We start from the raw sequence: 24,139 nt of genomic DNA on the forward strand, positions 1-24,139 counted from the left end.
AAAAAAAAAAAAAAAAAAAAAAAAAAAAAAAAAATCTTTCTACTCTCTTGTTCATAACAATCTCACATGTACCTTGTAGAACAAGTAACGAAAATTACTAGACAAACATGACTAAACTTAAAGGGACACTGTCAATTTAGTCAATTTTAAAAATCTAATTTGAACTTAAGTTTGTGTTAGACATGTGTAATTTACTTTGAAAGGATTTTATTTATTGGCAAGTGAAGAGTACCCATTAAGGCCACCTAAATGAAGTTGTCATCAGTACTTACACAAAGGCAGAACCATTGCACTACAACAGACTTCAGTACCCTATGCTGCACTAACCTCAGCAAAGGACCTCTTTGCTCATATTAGTGGTATATCCTTATCACTATCAAAAGCTTTAAAAAAAAGAAGAAGATTTTCCTAAGAATTCCCTCAAAGTGGATGGGACCAAAAAAAAAAAAAAAAAAAAAAAAACACAAAAAAACAACCAATCCTCCAAATATTAATGATTAACCTGTTGAACTGGAGATAGTTCACCTCCCAATGACTTCATAAATATCTGCTTCAATTACCTTTGGTAAATGAAATAACCAATCAATCATTCATTTTCTGATATAGCTGTAAAACTAATCTGAAAAGTTTTCAAAATACATCACTTTAAAAATGTCTAGTGTGTACCTTCTAAAAATGAAACCTACATCTCTCTCGGAGTTGTGAAGAATATGTATTAAGGTTATAACAACGACAAGAATGCACTTTTAGGTAGAAATCCATGATTAAATCAAGTGTTCCTGACTAGCGACTTAAATCATGATTTAAAACAAATCCACCCTGGTCCGCATATTAAACCAAAAGCTTCTTATTTCTCTCTCTCTTTAAAAATAAATAAATAAGGTCCTGCAACATCAGTCCCTATAAACTACTGACGCTTGTGCTGTTGTACCAAGATAGGAAATAGTGAGCAACTGCGGATAATTGTTAAATATCATAACTTAAAAGCTACCTTAGTCATTTAGAAATGGGTGCAGCTGGGCAACTTTTGGGTAGCCTATTTTGAAAGCACAGTAGCTGTATGAAAATTGTTACACAAGCATGAATGAATATAGCCCAGATACCATAATACTAAATCCAAAAAAATAACTTTTTGTGGCATGATGTTTTCCCTCATTAATTAAAAAAAATGACTTCAATTTTGTCTGTAATTATTTTTTAGTCAGCAGCTATCTCAACACTCTTATCCCAAATGTGTTAAGAAGCTTGTTTTACCATACCTGGAAGACAAGCCAGACAGAGCTTTCTTGAGAATTTCTGGAGTGCTGTCTGTTGATGGGGGCACTTCTGGAATATCTGAATCATTTCTGAGATCTAGATCTCCACATTTTTCACCCAAAACTACATCCTATGACAAAGCACATAAAAGAATATTGTTTAAGCTTCCAGAAGGTAGTATATGCTTAATCTCAAAGATTCATTTGGCTGGTGACATGGAAATACCTGCTTCTAAGAAAATGTAAATGGCAGATCAGCAAAACTATAGACTTTTAGGCAGAGTGAAACTTGGCTTACTGACTATGTGCTTATACAGTTCATAAGAAGGTAAATTATTCACTTGCTGTGATGGTACCTGCCACCTTCAAGTAATCTCACCCTCAAGGCTCCTTCTCTGTATCCATAAATTTCTCAGACACATCTACATAGACTGAAAAATTTGCAATCTAACTCTCTAGCTGTGACCAATAATCAGCTTCTTACAGATGACAGGTTAGCTTTCTAAAGACAATATTCTTCCCAAAAGAAATCAGTAGTAGTAGTGGCTTATTTATTTTGATTTATATACTACAAGAACACCCACATCTTTATCCAAGGCTCTGAGGATCAAGGTGCCTTACTTCCCTGGAGCAAGTCCCACTTCAACAGCAAAAACAGAAGGCACGCAGTCAGTCTCTAGCTCAGCATGTCCGCTATCTTTCTGACCTCATCCTCTCACATCAGCTACACACAATTTTGATTCCATCTTGCCAGCTACGATTTGTTCCAATGCCATAAACAGAGGGATCAAACAAGCATAGTTCAGTTTAGCTACGCTTTCTTAAAACTCCACTCTAGTCCCCACCTTCCCTATCCATCTCTTCATTTTCCCTTCTCTCCCCCACCTCATAACTCCACCAATCTTACCCACCTTCCTTCCTCCTTTTGTCCCATTACCTTCCTATCCATCAATCTTACCCCAAAATATTTCTTTAAAAACCCCATGCTGGCAGTGACAGGTTTTTCAGCGGTGCAGAAGAAAGGGAAAGCTGAGAAATGGGAGCTGCAAGAAGGGAGAACAGTTTACACAGATCTTCAATGTCATATCTGGTTTCCCATTCAGTTCTAACCCCCATCTTGTTTAGGAACTTCCCATCCTTTCCCTTCCCCACCTTACAGAGAGAGGGTGGTAGTTAACCGAAGCACCAGTCCTCATCACCCTTTGCCCACTCAATAGGTGGCTCCCCTGCCATATCACTCTCACCAGTGATGTTATATTAACTAGGATTGTATTATTTGCCCTATCTGCTAAAAGCCTGCACTAGATTTGTAAGCAGTGTTACGTAGCCATGTCAGTCCCAGAAGAGCTCTGTGTAAGCTTGAAAGCTTGTCTCTCTCACCAAGAGAAATTGGTCCAATAAAAGATATCCGCACCCACCTTGCCTGCACTAGGTTTCTTATTTATATTTTGGTAGTGCCTAACAGCTAGTAAATAAGTAGATTAGACAAAGGGTGAGACAAAAGAGTGTATAACAGAGTGACGTTTGGCAAATGTTCATTCAGTTTGTGTTTAGCCCTTTTCTAATGAATAATTCTTGACTGGGTTTTGGTTTGTTTTACGTCATGTTTGTGAACAACGTTTATGTTTTTCTATACACCAAGGCCAGAGGACAGAGTAGTTCTTACATGGGGAGTTACTTTTTCTCCACAATAAATCTAGTATAATCAAAGCAAGTTCTTTAATCTATAAGATTTCTCTGGTAGCTGTGAAAGAAACCATATATGCCTAAAGTGGTTACATTCTCAAAGTTATCCGAGGGATTCTCCACTTTACAGTATTCTATAATAGGTTAGCAAGTCAGGCCTAAAATTTATATTGAAGGTTAACAGGCTTGCCTAGCTTTAGGCAATATTCTAACTGCAGTGATCACTGCTTGCATACGTTTTATTAAATAGCAATTTAGTTATTCATTTATCCATCTCTACAGCTTCCAAAAACATGGCAGTTCACTTTTAACAAAGCATTTAAAAACTAGAAAAGGTTTAGTCTCAGGTTAACATTTTCAGAAGTACCTAGATGGCATAGGGCTTGTCTACATGAACACTTAATACATGGCAAGCTAAGGTGTAAATCTACGTCACATTACCTTGCTGTGCACTAAGGCCTTGTCCACACTACACACTTTTGTCAACAAAAACTGTGGAAGTGTATGCACTGCAATGCTCTTCCGGCCGATTAAACTCTCCTGCTATGCCAACATAATAAAGACACGTTGACGAGCAGCATAGAGCTTTATGTGACCAAGTTAGAGCAACGTAACGTTAGTGTAGACACTGCGTTTGTTTATGTCGCCCTCAGTGGCCTCTAGGAGGTATCCCAAAATGCCCATCATGACCGCTCTGGTCAGCAGTTTCAACTCCGCTGCCCTGCAGCCAGATACACAGGCATGCACCCCGCCCCTTTAAAGCCTCAAGAATTTTGAAATTCTATTTCCTGTTTGCTCAGCGTGGAGAGTTCACATAGCATCTTCCCAATGACCATGTTGGCTTTCCGCAGCAAACGCACTCCCGCCTGGAATACACCACAGTTTTTTGATCTGTTGAGTCTGTGGGTAAAGGAGGCTGTCCAGTCGCAGCTCCGATCCAGCCGTAGAAACTTTGCTCTGGCATAGAGGAGAAGGGACACGAAAGGGGCAAGTAGCAATGTTGTGCTGAGATCAAGAACCTGAGGCAGGCGTAGCAGAAGACAAGGGAGGCAAACCGTCTGTTCTGGTGCAGCACTGAAAAGATGCTGCTTCTACAAGGAGCTAGACACCATCCTCGGTGGTGACCCCACCTCCACCACCAAGAGCCCCATGGATACTTCGGGGACATTGGAGGCAGTAGCCAGCAGAATCAGCGACGAGAACCAAGTGGTGGACGAGGAGATTGAGCTAGAGGAGATTATGGGACAGGCAACAGGGTGTCCAGTGGTGTGGTGAGTCAGGACCTCTTTAACTCCAAAGGAGTCTAGCCAGTCTCAGTATTCCGGCTCTGGCACACCAGAAGCAGGAGCATGGATGTACTCAATTTGCTTTGATACTACATAGTGACATGAGGTACAGACGTCTTATTTTGTTACTTGGTGCACATGGGAAAAGGGATAGAAATTACCAACACTAGGTACTGTTTCCACCTGTTCCTCATTCCCCTGTGCATCTACACAGTGGGGGTCCTGAAGAAAAGTTTGTTAATGCACACCGGGATTTCCTGGGAATCCTATGTAGAAATCTCTAGGAAACTTTCATGAAGGTATTCTGCAATCCTCTGACAAAGGTTCCTTGGCAGAGCTGCTTTGTTTCTTCTCTCATTGTAGGAAACTTTGCCACGCCAATCACTTCCGCAGAAACCAAAGCAGCACACAGGCGAGCAGCCTATGGACCTGGTCTGAAGCTACACACGTGCAGGAGATGCACCCTTGCATCATTGGTTACCCTCAATAGAGAGATCTGCTTCAATCACCCACCCTGTGGAAAATGGTGCCAGTATTCAGAATAGTGTCCCTAGGCGCTTGTAGTGATCCCCTTCTGAAACCACCAGATCCTTTTTCCACATCTTGCATCTTCCCCCCAGGCTGACCTCACCATGTTGAGTGCTCTCACCATGCTGCATATTTGCCAAGGGAAAGCAAGAAAAAAGTTACAAGCACCCTCTATGATTCAAGACAGAGTGCACTCACAATATTGATTTTCTATTTTTTTTTTTTGCTTCTGTAGATGTGCCCCTGAGGGCCAGCGAAGACAGGGGCAGGAGCGAATAATAGAGGAGCATGAGTGGATGATAAAGCTCATGGAGGACCAAACAGAGATGCTCAGGTCCCTGACTGCGCTGCAGTTGGAACATGTGTGCTTGACTCCCCCTGCAGCCCATACAGAACTGCTTTCCATGCCCTCGTCAAACTCTCCACAAACATGCCTCACATGGTGCCAGCCCATCACGGTACCCTTTGCACTTCACCCCTAGGGACCAGTTCCGTAACAGCTGGATTTATACACAGCTGTGAGAGCCTCATTTGAGAGAGTGCTGCTCAGTGTCACGTCCCTGGCAGGAAATGGAAATCTGTGTATTTCTGTTTAATAAAAATGTAGTCTCAGAAATATCATTCTTTATTTGTGTCCTACGCATGGTGGGTGCAGCAGAAATTCATACACAGTAGCAAATCAGCACATAGGCAGACTATGATTAAGGCTCAGGCAGCAATCTGTACAAGGGTCATTCAAGATGGCAAGTAAACAATGACTGCCTGAATTCATCACAGAAAGACATTTCTAGGGCTCATTGTCAAAATGCTGCTTCAAAGCCTTAAAATGCCCCCTGCTGAGCCCCTTTGCGTCTGGGTACTCAAAATCAGACACCAGGCGATCCACCTCAATGCTCTACCTGTTGGGAAACTTTGCATAACATTTTTGAAATTCAGGGGGAAGAGTACAGCAGGCTGCTGTGACCATGGGAATATTTTCCTCACTGAAGTCTAATCTGCCAAAAAGGCAGCACCAGTCAACTTTTAATCTGCCAAAAGCACATTCCACAGTCACTCTGCTCCTGCTGAGCCTGTTGTTGAAGCTCTCCTTGCTGCCGTCAAGGTTTCTTGTGTAAGACTTCATGAACCACGGGAGTAAGGGGTAGGCTGGGTCTCTCAGAATCACTATGGGCACTTCCATATCCCCTACTGGAATCTTCTGGTCTGGAAAGAAAGTCCCTGCATCCAGATTTCTATATAGGACAGTGTTCCTGAAGATGCATGCCTCGTGCGCCTTCCCTGACTAGCCCGCGTTGATGTCAGTGAAACAACCCCAGTGATTCACCAGTGCCTGCAATACCATCGAAAGTAACCCTTTCTGTTGATACACTCCATCGCAAGATGGTCTGAAGCCAAAATTGAGATATGCGTGCCATCTATCATTCTGCCACAGTTAAGGAATCCCATTGCTGCAAAGCCATCCATTATTTCCTGCACATGGCCCAGATCACAGTCCTTCACAGCAGGAGGCAATTAATGGCACCGCAATGCAGGGGCAAGCTCAGCACACAGTTCCAGGAAAGCAGCTTTGTGCATCCACTGCCTGCCATCCCATACCTGCATCACGACCCAGTCCCACCACTCAGTGCTTGTTTCCCGAGCCCAATAGCAACAGTCCACCGTGTGCAGCTGCTTCATGAATGCCAACATTAATCCTGAATTATTTCTTTCCATGGCACACAGCAGGGCAGGCACCACAGATTCATTTCTAGATTTGCAGCTCATGAAATAATGCGGCTGATCCTGCAGTGTGTTCATAATGCTCATCACAAGACTGGAGAGCAGTGCAGGATCTGTGCTTTCAGACACAGATGGCGGGCGCAAAGTTTACAGGGGCAGTTGAAAAATGGTACAAAATGTAGTCAGAAGCCCATGGAATGATGGGATGGAGAAAACTGCATCATGGGGCAATGAGTCTGCCCCATGATGTACTAGGGTCTATTCTCAGAAGCCCTAGTGGCAGACGGTGACAATTTGCAGTGGGATAGCTACCTATGGTGCACTGCTAGCGCACCAACTATGGATGCACTCTGCCAACACAAAGAGTGTTGTGTGAACATGCATAAGTAATGTAATTACAGCGGTTTATGATTGTTGATGTAACTTAAGTCAACTTAACTCTGTGGTGTAGACATGACCTAAGTATCCACGTGGATCCTGTTGTCATGCACTAAAAGTTCTATAGTGTGCTTTGATCTATGCTGCTTTAAGTCCCATTATCAAAGGTCATGTAGAAGCCTAAGTACTACTGACTTTCACTGAAATTTAGGCTCCTAAGTGTCTGTCACTTTTGAAAAAGGGAAAAGGATGTCTGTGTGGATACCAGAGAGTGGAACCATCCCCTATTATTAGATTGGACTGCGAGTTGTGTCCAAACTCCATCCCTTACAATAGAATAGCAATAAAGGCAAGTATTGCCAGAATTTGTGAAGACTAAAATTACATGATCTGAAGAAGAGCTTTGTGGAGCTCAAAATTCGTCTCTTTCACCAACAGAAGTTGGTCCAATAAAAGATATGACCTCACCCACCTTGTGTCTCTCATAAGTTTGATGTTCTCTGTCTTCAGCTCCTTAAACCAGGCAACACATCATTTTAAGTGAAAAAGTGAAGGAATCTAACTCTTCAAGGACCCATTTTTCTTAAGGCTGCTGCAGCAAGACAATTAACTGTTGCAGCAAAAACACAAGCCAAAATTCACGTTTGGTAGGTAAAGAGTTTTTCAATTAATTTTTAAAAAGGTTAAACACAATGCTGGGAAGAGGAGAGTAAAACTCTAGAAAACACTATTAACTGATATGGTAGATAGAGACTTAAGAGAGAAGTACAGTATTCAAGGAGGTTAACAAAGTTACCGTATGAAAATCTCAGCATCATCAAGAGGAAGCAAGATGTATTTTTCAATATAGCCATGAAATAAAAATAAGATACTGTGATAAACCCAGACCAGTTGGGAACAGTAGAGTAGCAGAAGGGAGATATACTGGCCACTGGATAAGTAGTTTTCTGTTCCGTGAGTGACCAGAACAGGGGCTGCTCCAGGCTAATAGACCACCTGACTCCAATTAACCTGCTAAGAGTCAGGTGAGGCAGTTAAGCACCTGACTCTAATTAAGGCCCCTCTGATGCTATAAAAGGGCTCACGCCAGTCAAACCAGGGAGCAGAAGTGTGTGTGAAGGACTAGAAGCAAGAGGTGTGCAAGAAGCTGAGAGCAAGTAGGTATACTGCTGGAGGACTGAGAAGTACAAGTGTTATCAGACATCAGGATGACAGTCCAGTAGTGAGGACAAAGAAGGTGTTGGGAGGAGGCCATGGGGAAACAGCCCAGGGAGTTGTAGGTGTTGTGCAACTGTACCAGGAGGCACTCTAAACAGCTGCAGTCCACAGGGCCCTGGGCTGGAACCTGGAGTAGAGGGCAGACCTGGGTTCCCCCCATACCTCCCAACTCCTGATCAAACACAGGAGGAATTGACCTGGACTACAGCCCCTACCAGAGGGGAAGGTCTCTGGACTGTTTCCTGACCCACAAGGTGAATCTGTGAAGCGAGCAAATCTGCCAATAAGTGCAGGACCCACCAAGGTAGAGGAGGAACTTTGTCACAATAATCACAAATATGATAAATGAAATCTAATTTAAGAACGTAAACTCCTCCAGAAAGGTAATTTCTTCTGTGTTATCTAGCACTACAGGCCTCCATGGTGTTTTAAAAACAAACATTAATGATGCAGTGAGCATCCTACAGCTAGTTTACTAGATCAAGCCATGCTCTTCTTTTCAGGAATTTAGAAGACTCACTTCCAAATGTTGGACACAATACATCAGAGGTTCTATAAACAGAATTACACTACTCTTGGTAAATCTGGTAGCTAGGGTTGTTCAGCCAAGAAAGTAGCTACTTTGATCAAACAGTCTTGCGGTCTGCGGTTTCATTGCTTCAAGTTTCTTATCTCCATAGTTTTTTTTTTTTTTTTTTTTCCCTCCCCCCCCGCCTCCTATATAAAGTCTGTTTGCATTAGCAGTACTTGGAGAAAAGTGGCAATTTACTTCCATTGTTTGAAAGGAAAACTTGGATATCATCTTGTGCTTGCCTGCCTGTCTTTTCTTTCAAAAGTACTCAACCCTACTGTTTAGCTGACATTATTTTGAGTTTGTTGAAACAGCAAGCTTGGCTTTCTGAAGTATTAAGCACAGATGCTGTGATGCAGGCAGAATAGGTGCCAGTTCATGCAAAGGCCCCTAGGCCTCATTGAACACTGACAAAAGCATAGCTAGAAACTCACCTGTGTGTTTCATATTGTTAAAACAAATGTTAAACTATAAGAATGTTTAGACTTTATGAAATGCTTGTAAATTGCTACATGCATTAATCTGTATCCTCTATTATAAGGTAATAATGTTTGCTTTGTAACTATAAAAGCGTTTGATGTAAAACTGTAAACCTCCACTGTTAGGAGAGAAGCATTATCAAGTGTGAAATACTAGTCTACTAAAAAAAGGTGTCATCTCCTGCCCAACAAAAGAATGCCTATAGACATCAGACAAGCCTTTGTGGAACATTGATGGATTACTCCCCCCCAAACACCCATGAAATGGAGAGTACACAAACTCTCATCCCATCAGCTTGAGCTCTGGGGAAAGGAGATAAAAATCCCTGTCAAGAAAAACTGATCATTATGCTCCTTGGAATATGGAGAGGACAATATTTCTATGCATAAGGAAGGGATCCCCAAGCTATTTAGCTCAGGTTAGCCCTAAGTGACATACAGAGCTTGTATATTATAGCAGCTTCTTTTACTGTTTGAAACCTAAGATTGTAACTCATTTGTATGTGTACATTTACCTGCTTTAAACCTTGTAAATAACTTTTTATTTTCCTAGTTAATAAACTTTTAGTTAGTTTAATATAGGTTTGGCTACAAGCAGTGTCTTTGCTGAGAGATCTAAGGTACAATTAATCTGGGGTAAGTGACTAATCCTTTGGGACTGGGAGTAACCTGAATATTATGATTTTTGGTATAAGGGACCATCTATCACAAAGGCAAGCTTGCCTGGGTGGCAAGATAGACTGGAGCACCCAACAGGACTGTGACTCCATGTTAAGGCTGTTACAATACATAAGAAGTTCACACTTGATACCTGTCTGGAGTTTGTGCTCTGCTTCTTGACAGTCTGCCCTGAGGCTGGCACTCAGTCATGAGCCACTCCAGACAGCTTGACAGAGGCTACCTAGCTACAGGTAATTAATGCTGTGCTGCATTTTTTAAGCTCTTGGTCAAATTCGTATTTGTGGTGAAAATGGCTTGCTACAGATGTCAAAATGCTATACAAGCCATTTGCATTTTAAGCCTGTAGCTTATCTGACTCAGACACTTCTGGGTGGTTTTTTCAAAGCTTTATTGCTTCTATTGTGTAAAGTACAAATGGTGGAAAAACTAAATCAAATCCATTTAATTATGCTAAAGTTTAAAGTAATAGACCCATCTAGCACCTTAGCATGTGATTGTCAGCATTTCAAAATTGGAAATGCATCTAGCATAGTGTAAAAATATTAGATAATAGCTTAAGTAATGAAATAAAAGTATAAGACGAGACAGGGAAAAAATTTTTTAAATATATTAAATGAGACTTCTCTCAGTTGCTTGTGTTCCAACTGCACACCTTAAATACTTCTCTCATGTTGTTGACCTGAACAGTGAAAATAGCACTTTTAACTGAATGATGTACAGTAAGTTTCCTAGGGAGGAATACCTTCCATAACCATATTATAACTCTAGGGTGCATTTAAAAAAAAAAAGCCAGTAAGAATGTCAATTGTGTATTTTGTAGCAATTGAGGGCTTTTGAAGAAAGAGACCTTTCTGTCCTTCATAGGGGGGAAATAATATATTCAATAGGGCACAAACATATCAGACAGATCTGGTTAAGTTTCTAATTACAATCAAGCCTGTATCCTTCACGTTATATGACATGCTCCATATCATGATTTTTCATTTGCAGCCCTCTTAGTGATGATCTCAACTCGCTGGCTAGAGATTTCCAAAAGCAGTCCCAAACTTGCAGGAAGAACCTTTTGGAGTACCTCCATGCATAATTTATCCTAGAATAACCATCAGTCATGAATCCATCATCCCTCAATCATTTTAGGAGACAAATTTTTGGATCTGTTCTTTAATAGCTTACTGTCGCCTACATCTTGAAAATATATCAGAATGGTTACGTTAACTAGAATGCATTGTTGAAAATGAGGCTTTTTCTAGCTTTAGCACAAACGCATGTGGGTGGAGATCTCAGGTGCTGCATTCCACCTAGACTAGATGATACCAGTGCCACTGAAGATATGGAAACTAAAGGCAGAAGAATGAGCATTTTGTACTGGAAATGGTTCTTCTGATTGATAGAAGAATGAGAGTTTTAGTAAGAGTGATGTACATGGAGCAGTCATCTGGAAGATTAGAAAGTCTCTATGAAAGTTCATAGACATTAGGAGTTTCCATTCTGAACAAAATCCTCTTCACATGCCTGCAATTGTATTTCATGTCTAGTGCTACCCTCACATCCCCTTAAGGGGGGGGGGGCTTAAATAGAAGTGGCCTGATTTTTCAGAGGTCCTGAAGACTCAAGCTCCCACTAATTTCATTGTTCCTGTAAGATAGGGTGACCACCTTTTCAAAAGGCAAAAGCAGAACACATACAGGAGTCCTGCCCCCTCTGTTGACCTGCCCCATTCCTCCTCCGAGCCCTTGCCCCCTAATCCCCTCTTCCTGAGACCCCAACCCCTGGCCAGGCCAGAAACTAGGCCATGGTAAGAGCTGCCCAGGGAGCACGAGCCACTGGGGAGCCCTCTATCTTCCCTGGGTGGGGGCAGCCCGTGTCCCTGCCCCTCTACAGTGTGGGCACCCCACAGCAGCCCAGGCTCCCTTGGTAGCTCTTACTACTGTCCAGCTCCTGCTTCTGGCCTCACCAGGGGGAAAGAGGATGAGCAGGAAGCGAGGCCTCATGACAAGTGGGGGGCAAGGCCCACCTCACACTCTCCTTTACTCCCACCGGGAAGAAGCTGGCACCATCCATGAGCCTCGGGCATGGGCAGAGCAGTACGTCAGTGAATCCGGCACAAATGCTGTCCCAGAGTCATTCACCTCAGGACTGGGACTTGAGCTCTGTATTTCAGGACTGTCTCACCCCACTTCAGGATGGGGGGCTTACCCTACCTTGAGATGGTCACTAACAAGCTATCTGAAATGAATTTAGGCATAAATCTATGTACCAAGTAAACAAACATACCACATCTTGTATGTGCTGATCAAGGATGTTTTTTGAGATTTTAATAGAAAGTTAACCCAGTTCCTAGCAGTATTAAAAGGCTGAGATTGACATTCCAAGCTGTAAAATAAAATTTGTGAAAGTCATAGCAACTGAAGGGGTCCTGGTAAAGAAGACTATAGAAAAACTAAGTTTGTAAGGTATGCAGGTTGCCATTTTTGAGTTAAAAGAACCGTGGTTTGAAGTCACTACAATTTGGTCAGGATTACTGGTGGTAGATATTTCTACTTTTTAATCCACTCTTTTATATTAAGGAGTGTCATTTTAATTGTAGACTTCTGCTACAGAACCCAGCCCTCCTTAAAAGGGACTCTCACAGCTGCCAAAACGACTCCTCTCTAAGTGTCTCTGCACTGCAATCAAGAGGTGTGACTGCATCATGTGTATGCATACTTGTACTAGCTTGCTAAAAATAGCTGTGTAACTGCAGCAGTATGGCCTAGCCACTCGAGAACAGCATGGATTTAAAAAAATGAATACATGTTTAAATTAAATACAGGGTTTTTTTTTTTTTTTTTTTTTAACAAACAAAACTAAATTTAAAATGGTCAACCTTTAAGGCCTAAACTTATAATTTAAAATTTTTAAAAATAAATATAAATAATACTAAGCAGTACATTTACTACCAAGATTTAAAGAAAGTTCCATTAACTTAATGGTTTGTGTCACTCACTAACAGACTCTGATTCTAGGCACTTAAAGTACTAAACCAGCTTTTGCCAACAATGGCCTCTTCTGCAGGTGCAGAGAGAATATTTTCTTCATTTCAGTTTATTCAGCTAGCTCAGTTCAATGATTAGTGTATTCACAGTCAAGAAACCAACTGGGCATAAAAAAGCTTATTTTTCTCTTCAAATCTATGAATAAAAGCTACATGGGAGAGAATGAGATTACTAGTTCTACAATCTTGAAGGATAATGATGACCAGAAAAAATATGTTCAGCTCAATAACTACAGATGATACTTTCTTTAATACATCAGTTTTAAATGAAAAACTTGTTTTGATAAACGTTTTCTTATGTATCCTGAAGACTTAGTTTTAATTTAATAAAAATTAAATGTTTTGTGCATTAAATTTAATTTGAATTTCCATTCAAATAGTTTGATACAAATCACACACAAAAAATCAACCTAATATATAAGAAATGCATCATTCACTGTTTTCTAACAAATAGAATATAAACATTAAGAATCTGAATAAATGGCTATCAAGTTATATAAGTGCTTAAATAAGTGTGTAGAATCACTAAATTTGGTTTTGTTTTTTTGCTAACCAGGATGATAGCCTAAAGGCTAGAGTTAGTTGTAAATCAACATGTTTTAATGGTTATCAATGCAAATCAACCTTTGTTTAGGAAAATAACTGAAAAGTACAAATGCAAATCATGATTAAAATGGACTATTTAAATTAAAGTTTCTACTTGCTGATTTAAATCATGATTGAGATTGCTTTGATTTAAAGCGATCCGCTCTGCCTGAGAACAATCCCATCTGGTACCCTGGGTACACACTTGGGGAGTTAGCTTATGCAGCCACAGCTATACAGCTTTCTCAAAAAGGCTACAGAACAGAGGTAGAAGCTTCTTTAGGAGAAATACGTAAGTGGCAGCTTACCTTAATTCTCTTTCAAATTAGTTTTTCCTTTAATTACTCAATCAAGGAAGTGTTTCATTTATAGGTTAGGTTGCTTCATATGTACAATCTTATAGTGGTGTAGTATTCTGCATATGCATGGGTAAATAGTGACCCACAAAGTCATCTAAGTACAAGATGTAGGGTGATTAAGGCAAGGGTTTTTGTGTAACCAGACCTCATTTAGTGCTTCTTTCAGTACATTTTTCAGTACACAGCTAATTAATCAGGTAACACCATGCCCCTTGGCTGCTCTTTTTATGAATGAGCTTAGTGCTAATATTTCACACATGCAGTGTGGTTTTCCAATGAGAAAAAGTCAACACTTCCACTTCAATTCTAGCCCCAGCCATTTGTGCAAAACAGCTGTTCAGAAAGTTACAAGAAATCATATTTGAGGGGGTTGTTTTTGGAAGGATTGTTTTGTTTTAATGTAACGGAGACTGTTTTCCCACTTATTTTCAAGAAGGGCTCAACTATAGTTTGATTCAAACTTTCAAAAACCCCACCAGAGAAATCCTGGAGAGTTTCAGCTTGAAAATAAAATAACAGGTTATGACTAAACAAGGATTGAAAGGTAAATTAATAAGCACCTTAATACAGCTGTCACTCGAATTTAAGCTATAATTTATAAGAAAACAGCATTTAAAAAAAAAGGCCTCGGCATTCTCAGGAAAGAGACTATAATAATGAGCAGAACAATAGCCTCCGTAGAAGAGAACAGTTATGGGAACATACCACTTGGTGTAGATCTAAGATGTGACTTTGTAATATCATTGGATGGCATTGGTCAATTTTGGTAATCCCTTATTCAAAGTCAGATCTTCACAACTCCCTTCCATTAACTATTAAACCCCCACAAAAAGAGTCAGTGATAAAGATAATCCCATATAATCTGCCTGTGTGTTTTGAGAAATTGACAGAATACTTGACCTTGAAGGGTAAAGCCTTGTCTACACTGCCACTTTACAGCGCTGCAACTTTCTCGCTCAGGGGTGTCAAAAAACACCCCCGAGCACTGCAAGTGGCAGTGTAAACAGTGCACCCGCACTGGGAGCCGTGCTCCCAGCTACTCCCCTCGTGGGGGTGATTTTTTTACAGCACTGGAAGAGCTCTTTCCCAGTGCTGGTGCCGCGACTACACAGTCGCATTAAAGCGCTCTTGCGGCAGCGCTTTCACGTTGCTAGTGAAGACATACCTTAAGGGTGGTGCAGGGAGTGAGATTTTCTTTGCTTTTATGAATAGTATTATCCCAGCATCTAGGAGCCCTAGGCATAGACCATGACACTACGGTGCTAGGCACTTTACCACACAAATACTGTTGGACTGTATTACAATTTTCAATGCCTCATGACTCCCCCTCCAACTGCCTTTCTTGCCACTCCCAGGAGTGAGGAGCCACAGTTAAACACTGATCTAGAAGAAGCCCTTATGAGGTTCTATTTTCAAGGCTGCCAGTATTAATCTTCAACAGCCTCAAATATTACTTCAGTTCTACCAATGAAGAAGTCATTTTACTTATATTTTCAAAGCCAGAAACAGACAGTGAATCTGAATTAGTAATCTGGAATTTTAACTTCAAATCCAGATCAGATTTCCAAGTCCTGCCACACCCACCTGCCCACCACACACACACTTTCCTCACAACCCCCAACACAAGGGCCTGCTGAGTTTGTGAGGAAATGGTCAATACTCTATGCTGGGAGCTGGGTAAAGCTGCCATAAGTTAAAGCTCCCAGGGTCCACTCTAACTTATTTTAAGGAAAGCTCCACTTCCTGGGGCATCTCAGAATTTAAGATACTTAAAACCCCTTTTCGTCCCTTTTGCTTGGAATGAGCCTTCTCTTCTGTGCCTCCTGTCAGTCACAGCACACACCCTGGTCCTATGCCTTTCTCTCAGCAGCATTTGGAAGCATGATAGCACTAGGCTACCACTATTCACTGCCCAAAAATCTTAGTAACGCAAAGTGAGGGTCAGTAAGAATGTATGAAGAGAAATGATGGTATAGCATTGTGTTGTATCCAACACAACACAAAAAATGGCAGATTTTCTTAGGGGTACGTCCAGTTTGTTTTGGTTGCCTACTGTCAGCATCAGAAGACAGGCACAGTTGGACAGATAAAGGTGTGGAAGATACTACCTTAACTCTCTATTCCCTGATTTTCAGATGTGTTTGTTTTAATTTAACTCTTTATTTTCTAGTTTTCAGGTGCATTTGATATTCTGGAAGGGTACAAGGCATTGCTGGTCAACCTTAACTCTGCATTAATCAAGTTTTCAAGCAGTGAATTTCCCTTGTTTTTTGAGGAAGTGGTGGTAGTAAGCAGGCACTTGTTGAGGTACGGAAAAAACAAAAAGCCTTCCTTGGAATGCTACCAGCTCTGCCCATCTCCTGGATCCCAATGCCCCAGTAGGGCTGGAAGCATCATAAGGATAAGGGAAGGTGGTAATTCATGGAATGTGAGGAGCCTATCTACTAGCTGGAGGCAACTCTGCCCAATCCTTTGAAATACAAGAGGACAACAGACGTGTGATCTGGCCATTCATCCCAATAGGATGTTCTCAGGTTAATGACACCCATGAGGTGTAAACTACATATTCTTCTCCCCCCACCCACCATCCCTCCCAAAATCTATCACAGCCTCTCTTTTCAAACACTTCTCCCTATACATGTGGAAATCTATCAGTGTCATTCAGCCTCACACGCAGCACAATCAGTGGGTTTTTCCCCCTCACTTCCAACAGGATCATTTTCAGCCTCATATCAACATCTAGTATCCTTGCTCCTAGCAGGCAGCACTCTTCTGTTCCCTGAATCTGGTGACAGTACTGTCAATTCTTCTGAGTATGGAGTCCCCAATCACCTAGTTCTTCTTGGTGTTTTGTTCTCTCTTGCAGTCCCCTATACATCATCCTAATTTTTCCTTAGGCTCCAATCCCCAAGTATCTCCATCATGTGTTCCTCTTTTCTGCAGGGGCTGTCTTTCTTGTTTTTCTTCCTCACCACACCATCTTCTGCCTGTTTCTTCTCATTCACTAGTTCAGCAAATCTGTTACTCAACTGGATTTCACTACCACTAGCTGGTCTCTTCCTCTGCCTTGTCCTCAGGGTCATTCTTCAAATGGATCACCCTCTTCTTCTGGCAGAATGCCTTCCAGTTCCTTTTGTTTGCCAGGTGTCCACAAATATTCAGAGGTCTGTACCACCTCTGCTCTCCTCTCCTGTATTATACCTTCAAATCCCCTCATCTCCACTGCATCTCTAATCCTTGGATCTTCTCTGCCATGAGCTGTTCCAGGTGACATTTCACACATACATAGCTTCTGTCAGATATGCACTCAAGAATGATATACATCCCACAGCTTCTGCACCTAACCATCATCTTTGTCTCCTCTCCTCCTTGGGTCACTTCTACAGCTGCCTCAGTAACCACTGTCTTTCTTTCTTTTCTAGGAATAGGGTTAGGACGAGAAAAAGAAAGAAAGGGGGAAGGGGGGGGGAAAACAGAGTCCCATAGAAACTCTACTGTTAACTGCTAGCTGTGCCAATGTTCCCCAGAGATTGGCTTTAAAACCTAGTCAAACTAGGTCAGCACTACTCCCATGTTACAGGATATCAGCAAGCACTGAATCAAGCCACAACCTGGAAGAAATCACTACACCTTCAAAACACAAAATCACCACTATCCTCTCAAACCAAACTCCCACAGAAACACCACTGTCCAAAGAGCTCCACAGATTTCTGTTCTGTTTTATCTTCGATTTGTAGATTTATTTTTGCTAATGTGATAGCATTCTGTAGCAGAACTTGCTCAACAATTATTTGAGCAGTTGCCTAACAGTCTCTAAGATTAGACATTAGAGATACAATTTGTACAAGCAACTATACTATAATAAACCATATTGAATAAAAACAAGGTTAAGTATGAAGAAGTACTTTTGTTTTCATATTATCTAAAACTGGAGTTCTCCAACTGTGGTCCACAGAGCACTTGCTAATGATACACAGAAAGCTATCTGGTCACATGGTGCTGGCTATTGTCAATTCTAGTTCACAGATTACATTAAAAGAGGAAATAAATGTTAAATACTTTCGTAGTATTAGATTGCTGTAATTGCTACAGGTATGTTACATGCACATAAATGGGGGAGAATCTGGCTGGCAGTCACAAGTGGAAGAGGAGGTAGTTAACTAGATACTCTGTTAAATTTGAATCTAAACTATGAATGTTTGAGAATCCCTGATTTAAACTATTAGATGGGGAATTCTGATGTATCCTTGGGGGGGTGGGAATGGGGAGGAGATCAAAGTCAAATGATTCTCCTTCCCTCCCCTACACACATGATTTTTTTTTTTTTTTAAACTCAATGTGGTCCAGTGCAAATCTTTCTGTTTATGGCCCCAAAGAAGTCAGGAGTCACACAAGGTTGCAATGTAAACAATGGCAGTGTGAAATCCCTCTTAGATCAACAACAAAGTAGTCTAACAAGATTGTGTTAATTTGACTTATTTTATCAGACAACCAACAGCCATTTGTGGCTTATATTGTCAAGGTTTCTGGATAAAGCCATAGTTATGAAACAATAACAATAAGGATGCTTGGGTGACCCTAAATATCTCCATATTTTCAAGTGGTTTGGGTTGAAATGTTTTTAAAAATGAATTAACTTTGAATTTCCAGACTTTCCAATTTTTGGTTATTGGGGGTGAGGAGAATTATGTGGAAATTTCAACAGTCTCAGTGGTTTTTTTTAAATCAATGTGAGTGATAGTCTTTAAACCTCAACTCCAGGTTTTACCCAAGAATTTGCTTTGTTTTTTCTAAATATTTCAAAAAATGATAGGCGATGGCACCTGTCATGCATGAAAAACGCGTGCCTCCCTCTTTCTCCTGCTTACCATGGTCCAAGCTGCCATATATTTCATTGCATTTTCTGCTTTCATCACTACCTGGAGAAGGGACAACATAGACTCTCTAAAAGACTTAATGGAAACCTGTGACTTTCTGTGTGATATAGTCCCTGCCCCACAGGGACAGGGGAAGGATGTGACAATAAAAGTGAGGGTCAAACAGATAATAGAAGGACAAAAATGACAGTTGTGATGAGTCCCCACGTCATCTAAGCACACCAGGCTACAAACTTGCACACCTGACTCCAGACAAGAGGCACATATTAGTGTTTGTCTTTACTGCATTGTTAGATTGAACTGTAAACACTAGTTTTACCCCTACACAGTCTTCTGTCCACACTAGTCTCTAGCGTAGCTAACGTGGTGCTTTAAGCTGTCAGAGTGGGCTGGGTTGAAGCTCGAGCACTCACCAGTTGCTAATCCACTTACTCTGTCTAGTTTGAGTGGTGTTTGGCAGTGTAGTCATACTCTCACTTGAGCTAGGGTAGTTAGAGTGGAGTAACAGGAGCGAACTGAAATGAAGCAAACCCTTCAAGCCCTTCTTAGGCTTTCCTTAGGCAAACGGGGGGGGGGGGGGGAGAAGGGGTTAGTTTGTTTTTATAAGATACCCGAACCCTAAACAAAACAAAATTTAGGGGATTATAGGGGTCTGCTAAGCAGACCCAGTACAGCAAGGTTCATAATTCACCTCGGTTCTTTCTCCATAGTACAGAGGTTAGGGACTGCACTCCCTTATTTAGGGCTGCGCTATACTAGAAAACTAGATTGACCCGCCCACGTATCAGGGATGTGAAAAATCCACAACCCTGAGCAACACAGTTAAGAAGACCCAAGTCCCCATGTAGACAGCACTATGTCGACAGAAAAAAAAAAAAAAAAAAAAATCTTCTATGGACCTGGCTCCTGCCTCTCGGGGAGATGGATTACCTATGCAGACAGGAGAACCTCTCCCATCAGTGTAGGTAGCGTCTACACTGAAGCACTGCTGTAGCATTTCAAGTGTAGACAAGCCCACAGACGCAGACATCAAGCACCTCATGAACGTTTAATTAGATCTCAACGCCCACTGTATTTTCCCCCATTCCAGAGATAGGGATACCTTTGGCAGGTAATACCTCAGTAACACTCAGTAGCAGATACATGAATAAAACCCAAAACTCCTGCAGTGAAACTATTATACCCTGCTCCCCTCCCTACCACATTAAGCATTTAGCTAACTGAAGCACACACAAGAAATACTCTCGTTGCTGTGGCCTTTGTACATTCTGCTAATGCTAGAATGTATTGTGGGCACAATAAAAGTGCTCCTGAACTTGTAACAAAAACGATTTCAGGGAACAACAGAAAAAGAGACATTTTTCAACTACTTAGATTAAAATAAATTTTAGCAGACAAAGGAATTAAAGTATTACCACTCCACCAGCATTAAGACATAAGTGTTTCAATGCTTGTCCTACACTCCAATGTCCTGCAGCACTTCTATTTTCTACTTATATTCCACAGATATCAAAAGTCACATCAGGCTATATCCTGGTACATTTGGCCAGACATACATAGGTTTAACATCTTGACTTCAGAACAAGGTACTATGAAAACAACAAATATCAAAGCTTGTCATTTCTTTCAAGTTTTTAATACCTTAAATATACAGACCAAAGCCAAAGCATCAGAAGAGGCCTCCTCTATTATGAATACAGGCCTGCAAACCCTTACTTGTCTGAATTAGCACTACTACTGTAAGTGGTCTCATTGCTTCCCACAAACCAACATGTCAAGGACCGGGACCGTTAGTTGTATCGAAGGTGTTGCATGCACTTTGAAGGACTGGATTAGAATTCAAAATTATCTTGATAAATTGGAGAATTGGTCTGAAAGCAATCAGATGAAATCCAAAAAACCCATATACAGAATCGTCACCAATCCCTCAGTGTTGAGGGTGATCTCTTCCACAGGTTTTTATTTTCTTTAATGGGTCCTTTGGTGACTGAGGAGTCCAATCCTTGAGCCGCAAACTCATTGCGGGTTATGTTGTAAGGCAGGTTTGGGCCATGACAGTCATCTTTCCTTTCTCTTCTGGCATTTTTCTGTGACCAGGGCAATGCAATTTTCCTCAAAAGTGATCATCCCTTCTCTGACAAGTCTTCACCAGTTAGCCCTGACCTGGGCTACTGTCTCCCAGTGCGTGGCCTCAACGCCACATTTCTTGATGTTTGTATTAAGGGTGTCTTTAAAGTGTTTCTTTTGGCCTCACTGTTTCCTTTCTTCTTTAGTAAGTTGGGTGTATAGCAATTATGTTGGTAGGCATGCATCAGGCATGAGCTCACAGTGCCCATTCCACCTCAGCTGGTGCTAGATAATCAGGGCCTCAATACTGAAGGCACTGGCCTCCGTGAGGACTCTGATGTTAGTGCAGCGATCCTCCCAGTTTATGTTGAGGATCTTCCTGAGAAAGTGCTGGTGCTGGCGTTCCAGGTGTTTTCCATAGGTCACCCAAGTCATACAGCTGTAAAGGACAGTGGGGATTACCACCACTTTGTGAACTAAAAATCTAGTGTATGTTCTCATGTCATGGTTATTGAACACCTGTTGAAACAGTCTGCCAAAGGCAGGGCTGGCACAGCAGATTCTGTGCTGAATCTCAACATCTGTGTCTGACTCTACAACTACAGAGTATTGCACTTACAAAAGAAAAATCAAATGCATAAATACAAAATGGAGAATAATTGGCTACGAAGCAATACTGCAGAAAAGGATTTGTGGGTGACAGTGGATCACAAACTGAATGAGTCAAAGTGATGTTGTTGCAAAAGGCAAATATCTATCTTTCTGGGATGTAATAACAGTAGTGCTGTAGCTAAGACATGGGAGGTGACTGTTCCATTCTGCTTGGCACTGGTGAAGCCTCAGCTGGAGTACTGTGTCCAGTTTTGTGCACTGCACTTTAAGGGAGAGGTGGACAAACTGGAGGAAGTCCAGATGAGAGCAAGAAAAATAAGTTTATTTTTAAAAAAAAAATGACCTATGGAAAAAGGTTGAAAGAATTGGGCATGTTTAGAAAAACAAAAGAAAGCCTTTTGGGCAGATTGCTACAGATTCCCAGTAAGTCATTACTTCATTTAGCTTTCTTCTTGGTTTACACCTTCAGTTTATGCTACCCAACACTGACTCTTTTTGAATGAGTTATGTTTGTTTGTTTTTCATGATTTGCTTGCTAATATTGTTCAAGGGGACAAGCGAAAACAAAAACACTAGTCAGTTTCACTGTCTAGTTCACCTACATCAGAAAAATGCTGGGATGTTTGGGTTTCAAACACTGAATGTTTAAATACAAAGCGGTTTTAAATTACAAAAGAACATTTACACAACTACTGTATTTTTCAAAATTAGAGTGTCCTTTTAATTTTAGTCATAATGATAATCATTCTGTTTTTTAATCTGTTTTAGAGTGGTGAACAAAACTGCATCATTTGGGGGAAAGGGTAAGAGTTGCCAATATAATGAACTCTACTACACAGAGACTTAATATTTTGAAAACTTTTTTCCCTCAACAGAAATGTTATACTGTAAGTCACATTAGAGTCCAGAAGTAAATGTTTATCAGAGTTATAAAACCATAAAATATAGAGAGTTGCCATGGAAGGGCTGACAACCTTTAGCTAGGGCAGGTTCAGCAGTAAATGTTTTTCTTCCTTCCCAACACACCAGGTCAATACATCCCTGAATTTGCAGTTTATGTCTCCCAAACTACTTTATGCACTGAAGCGGGAGGAGTGATTAACTGCAGGAAACAATCCGCCAGGATGAATGAAGACTGCAGGTAGTGAAGGAACCACCGACCGGCCTCTTGCTGTAGAACCAGAAAGGAGCTGAATACTCTCCTAAATCTACTCTCAACCTCTCAGGCCTGCGTGGAAAGAGGCAGGGAGAGGGACCGTGGAAGAGCAGGGAACCCTTACCCGCCCCACCAGCAGTGCACAGACTTTAAGGAAAGGTGCCAGCTGGTGCAAATTAGAGTGTGACCCTGTCGTGACTGAACAGCAATTTCATAATGGGGGGGGGGGGTTAGGGAGGAGATAAATCTCCTCCTCCTCCCCCCATCCCAGGGTAAGGTGATGTGTGGGGGAGCAGGGGAGAGCGGGTGTAGGAACCACCCTTCCCTTTCACCATCCCCGCCCCCGGTACAGCCAGCAGGGCCGGCGGGGAAAGGGGCGCGGTGGCTGCCAGGCGGAGGGAGCGAGCCGGCCGGCCAGAGGCCACGCAGAGAGTCACCTCGCCCCTCTTCCTTCCCCCGCCCGCGCCGGGCCGCGCCCCCACGCTCACCTTGTCGCCGGCACTCCCGCTGCTCCGCCCGGCGGCTCGGCTCCTCAGCCCCGCCATGCCGCCGGAGGGTCCAACGGCCGGGGACCCGCGCACGCCCGCCAGCCCCACCGGGGGGTGCCTCGGCCGCTCGCCCCCCGCCTCGGGTCCCGGGGGGAGCGAGCGCTGGAGGGGCGCGGCCACGCAGGTGCGCAAGGAGCTGCACGAGCCACCGCGGGCGAGGGGCGCGACTGTGTGCACGAGCGGCTGCAGCCTGCTTCCAGCGCGACGCGCCCCGCCCCGCCCCTTGTGTGAGGTCACAGGCCACGCCCAGGCCATAGCTCCGCCCCGGCGCAGCGAGGAAGGCCTTGGGGTGGGTAGCTGGGGCTGGATCGGGCAGCGAGCTCGGGATGCTCCCTAGGCCCAGCTGCCCCTAGGCAGAGGGGAGGTGGCCATCCTCCTCCTGATAGACTTCTGGGCTGTCCCCCCTCCCACAGCTGGGGCAAGAGAGGGGCATATTCCCATCCTGCCAACCAGCACAGGTTGGCAGGGACAAATCTGCAGCACCGATGGCTCACCGGGGAAGAGGTTTGCATCTTTTAGCGTTCATGCCAACAGAGCCAAATGTCACACTGCAACCAGATAGTGAGCACACAGCTGAAGTTGCCTCCTGAAAGTGCGGTCTTGCTACTGTACAGCCCCAAATAAGTTTCCTGTACCCACCCCCTGGAATGTGTCCAAAACATCCCAGCAACAATAGAAGGGATAGCACCTCTGCAATGCGTTTTCACTATGCAAGAAAGTAGGCTCTTGCCTCCCTGGACCTAGGCTGTAGTCATCACATGAATTAGCAGGGTGAAATAGGAAGAAACAATAAATCTTTAATTTACCCTGACAGGTAATATAAAAACCTATGACCTACCATATCTTCACTATGATTTTAACTCACGTTAACTATACTTAACTTTTTCATAGTGAAAAATGATGCCTGAAATATGATGACATGAGATTAGTGCTTATAGGAGTTGAGGACACTTCACATCCTACTTGTCCAGTTTGTATAACAGTCCTACTGAGTCCTGAAAAATATCAGAACAGGTAACACTTCAAATGCAGAAGAATAAATAATGCTATGTACATAACCCATTAGCATTGTTAATCAAATTGGTACAAGGGTGGCCAA

At 42.3% G+C, this 24,139-nt stretch overlaps 1 protein-coding gene across 2 annotated transcripts in view; it reads right to left on the reverse strand.

The window, feature by feature from the left end:
- Window positions 1–23,082, reverse strand: part of CDS1 (CDP-diacylglycerol synthase 1) — a 57,512-nt gene extending 34,430 nt beyond the window's left edge. For both annotated transcript variants that reach the window (XM_034772368.1, XM_034772367.1), the window contains exons 1-2: window positions 22,981–23,082; window positions 1,260–1,387 (exon numbers count right to left, since the gene is read on the reverse strand). In XM_034772368.1, coding sequence (XP_034628259.1) covers window positions 1,260–1,387; window positions 22,981–23,037 — 185 coding nt within the window. In that variant the 5' untranslated portion in view covers window positions 23,038–23,082. The remainder of the gene's footprint in view (window positions 1–1,259; window positions 1,388–22,980) is intronic.
- Window positions 23,083–24,139: the final 1,057 nt, after the last annotated feature.

The sequence above is a fragment of the Trachemys scripta genome, chromosome 5 (assembly GCF_013100865.1).
Source record: "Trachemys scripta elegans isolate TJP31775 chromosome 5, CAS_Tse_1.0, whole genome shotgun sequence".
Taxonomy (NCBI): domain Eukaryota; kingdom Metazoa; phylum Chordata; order Testudines; family Emydidae; genus Trachemys; species Trachemys scripta.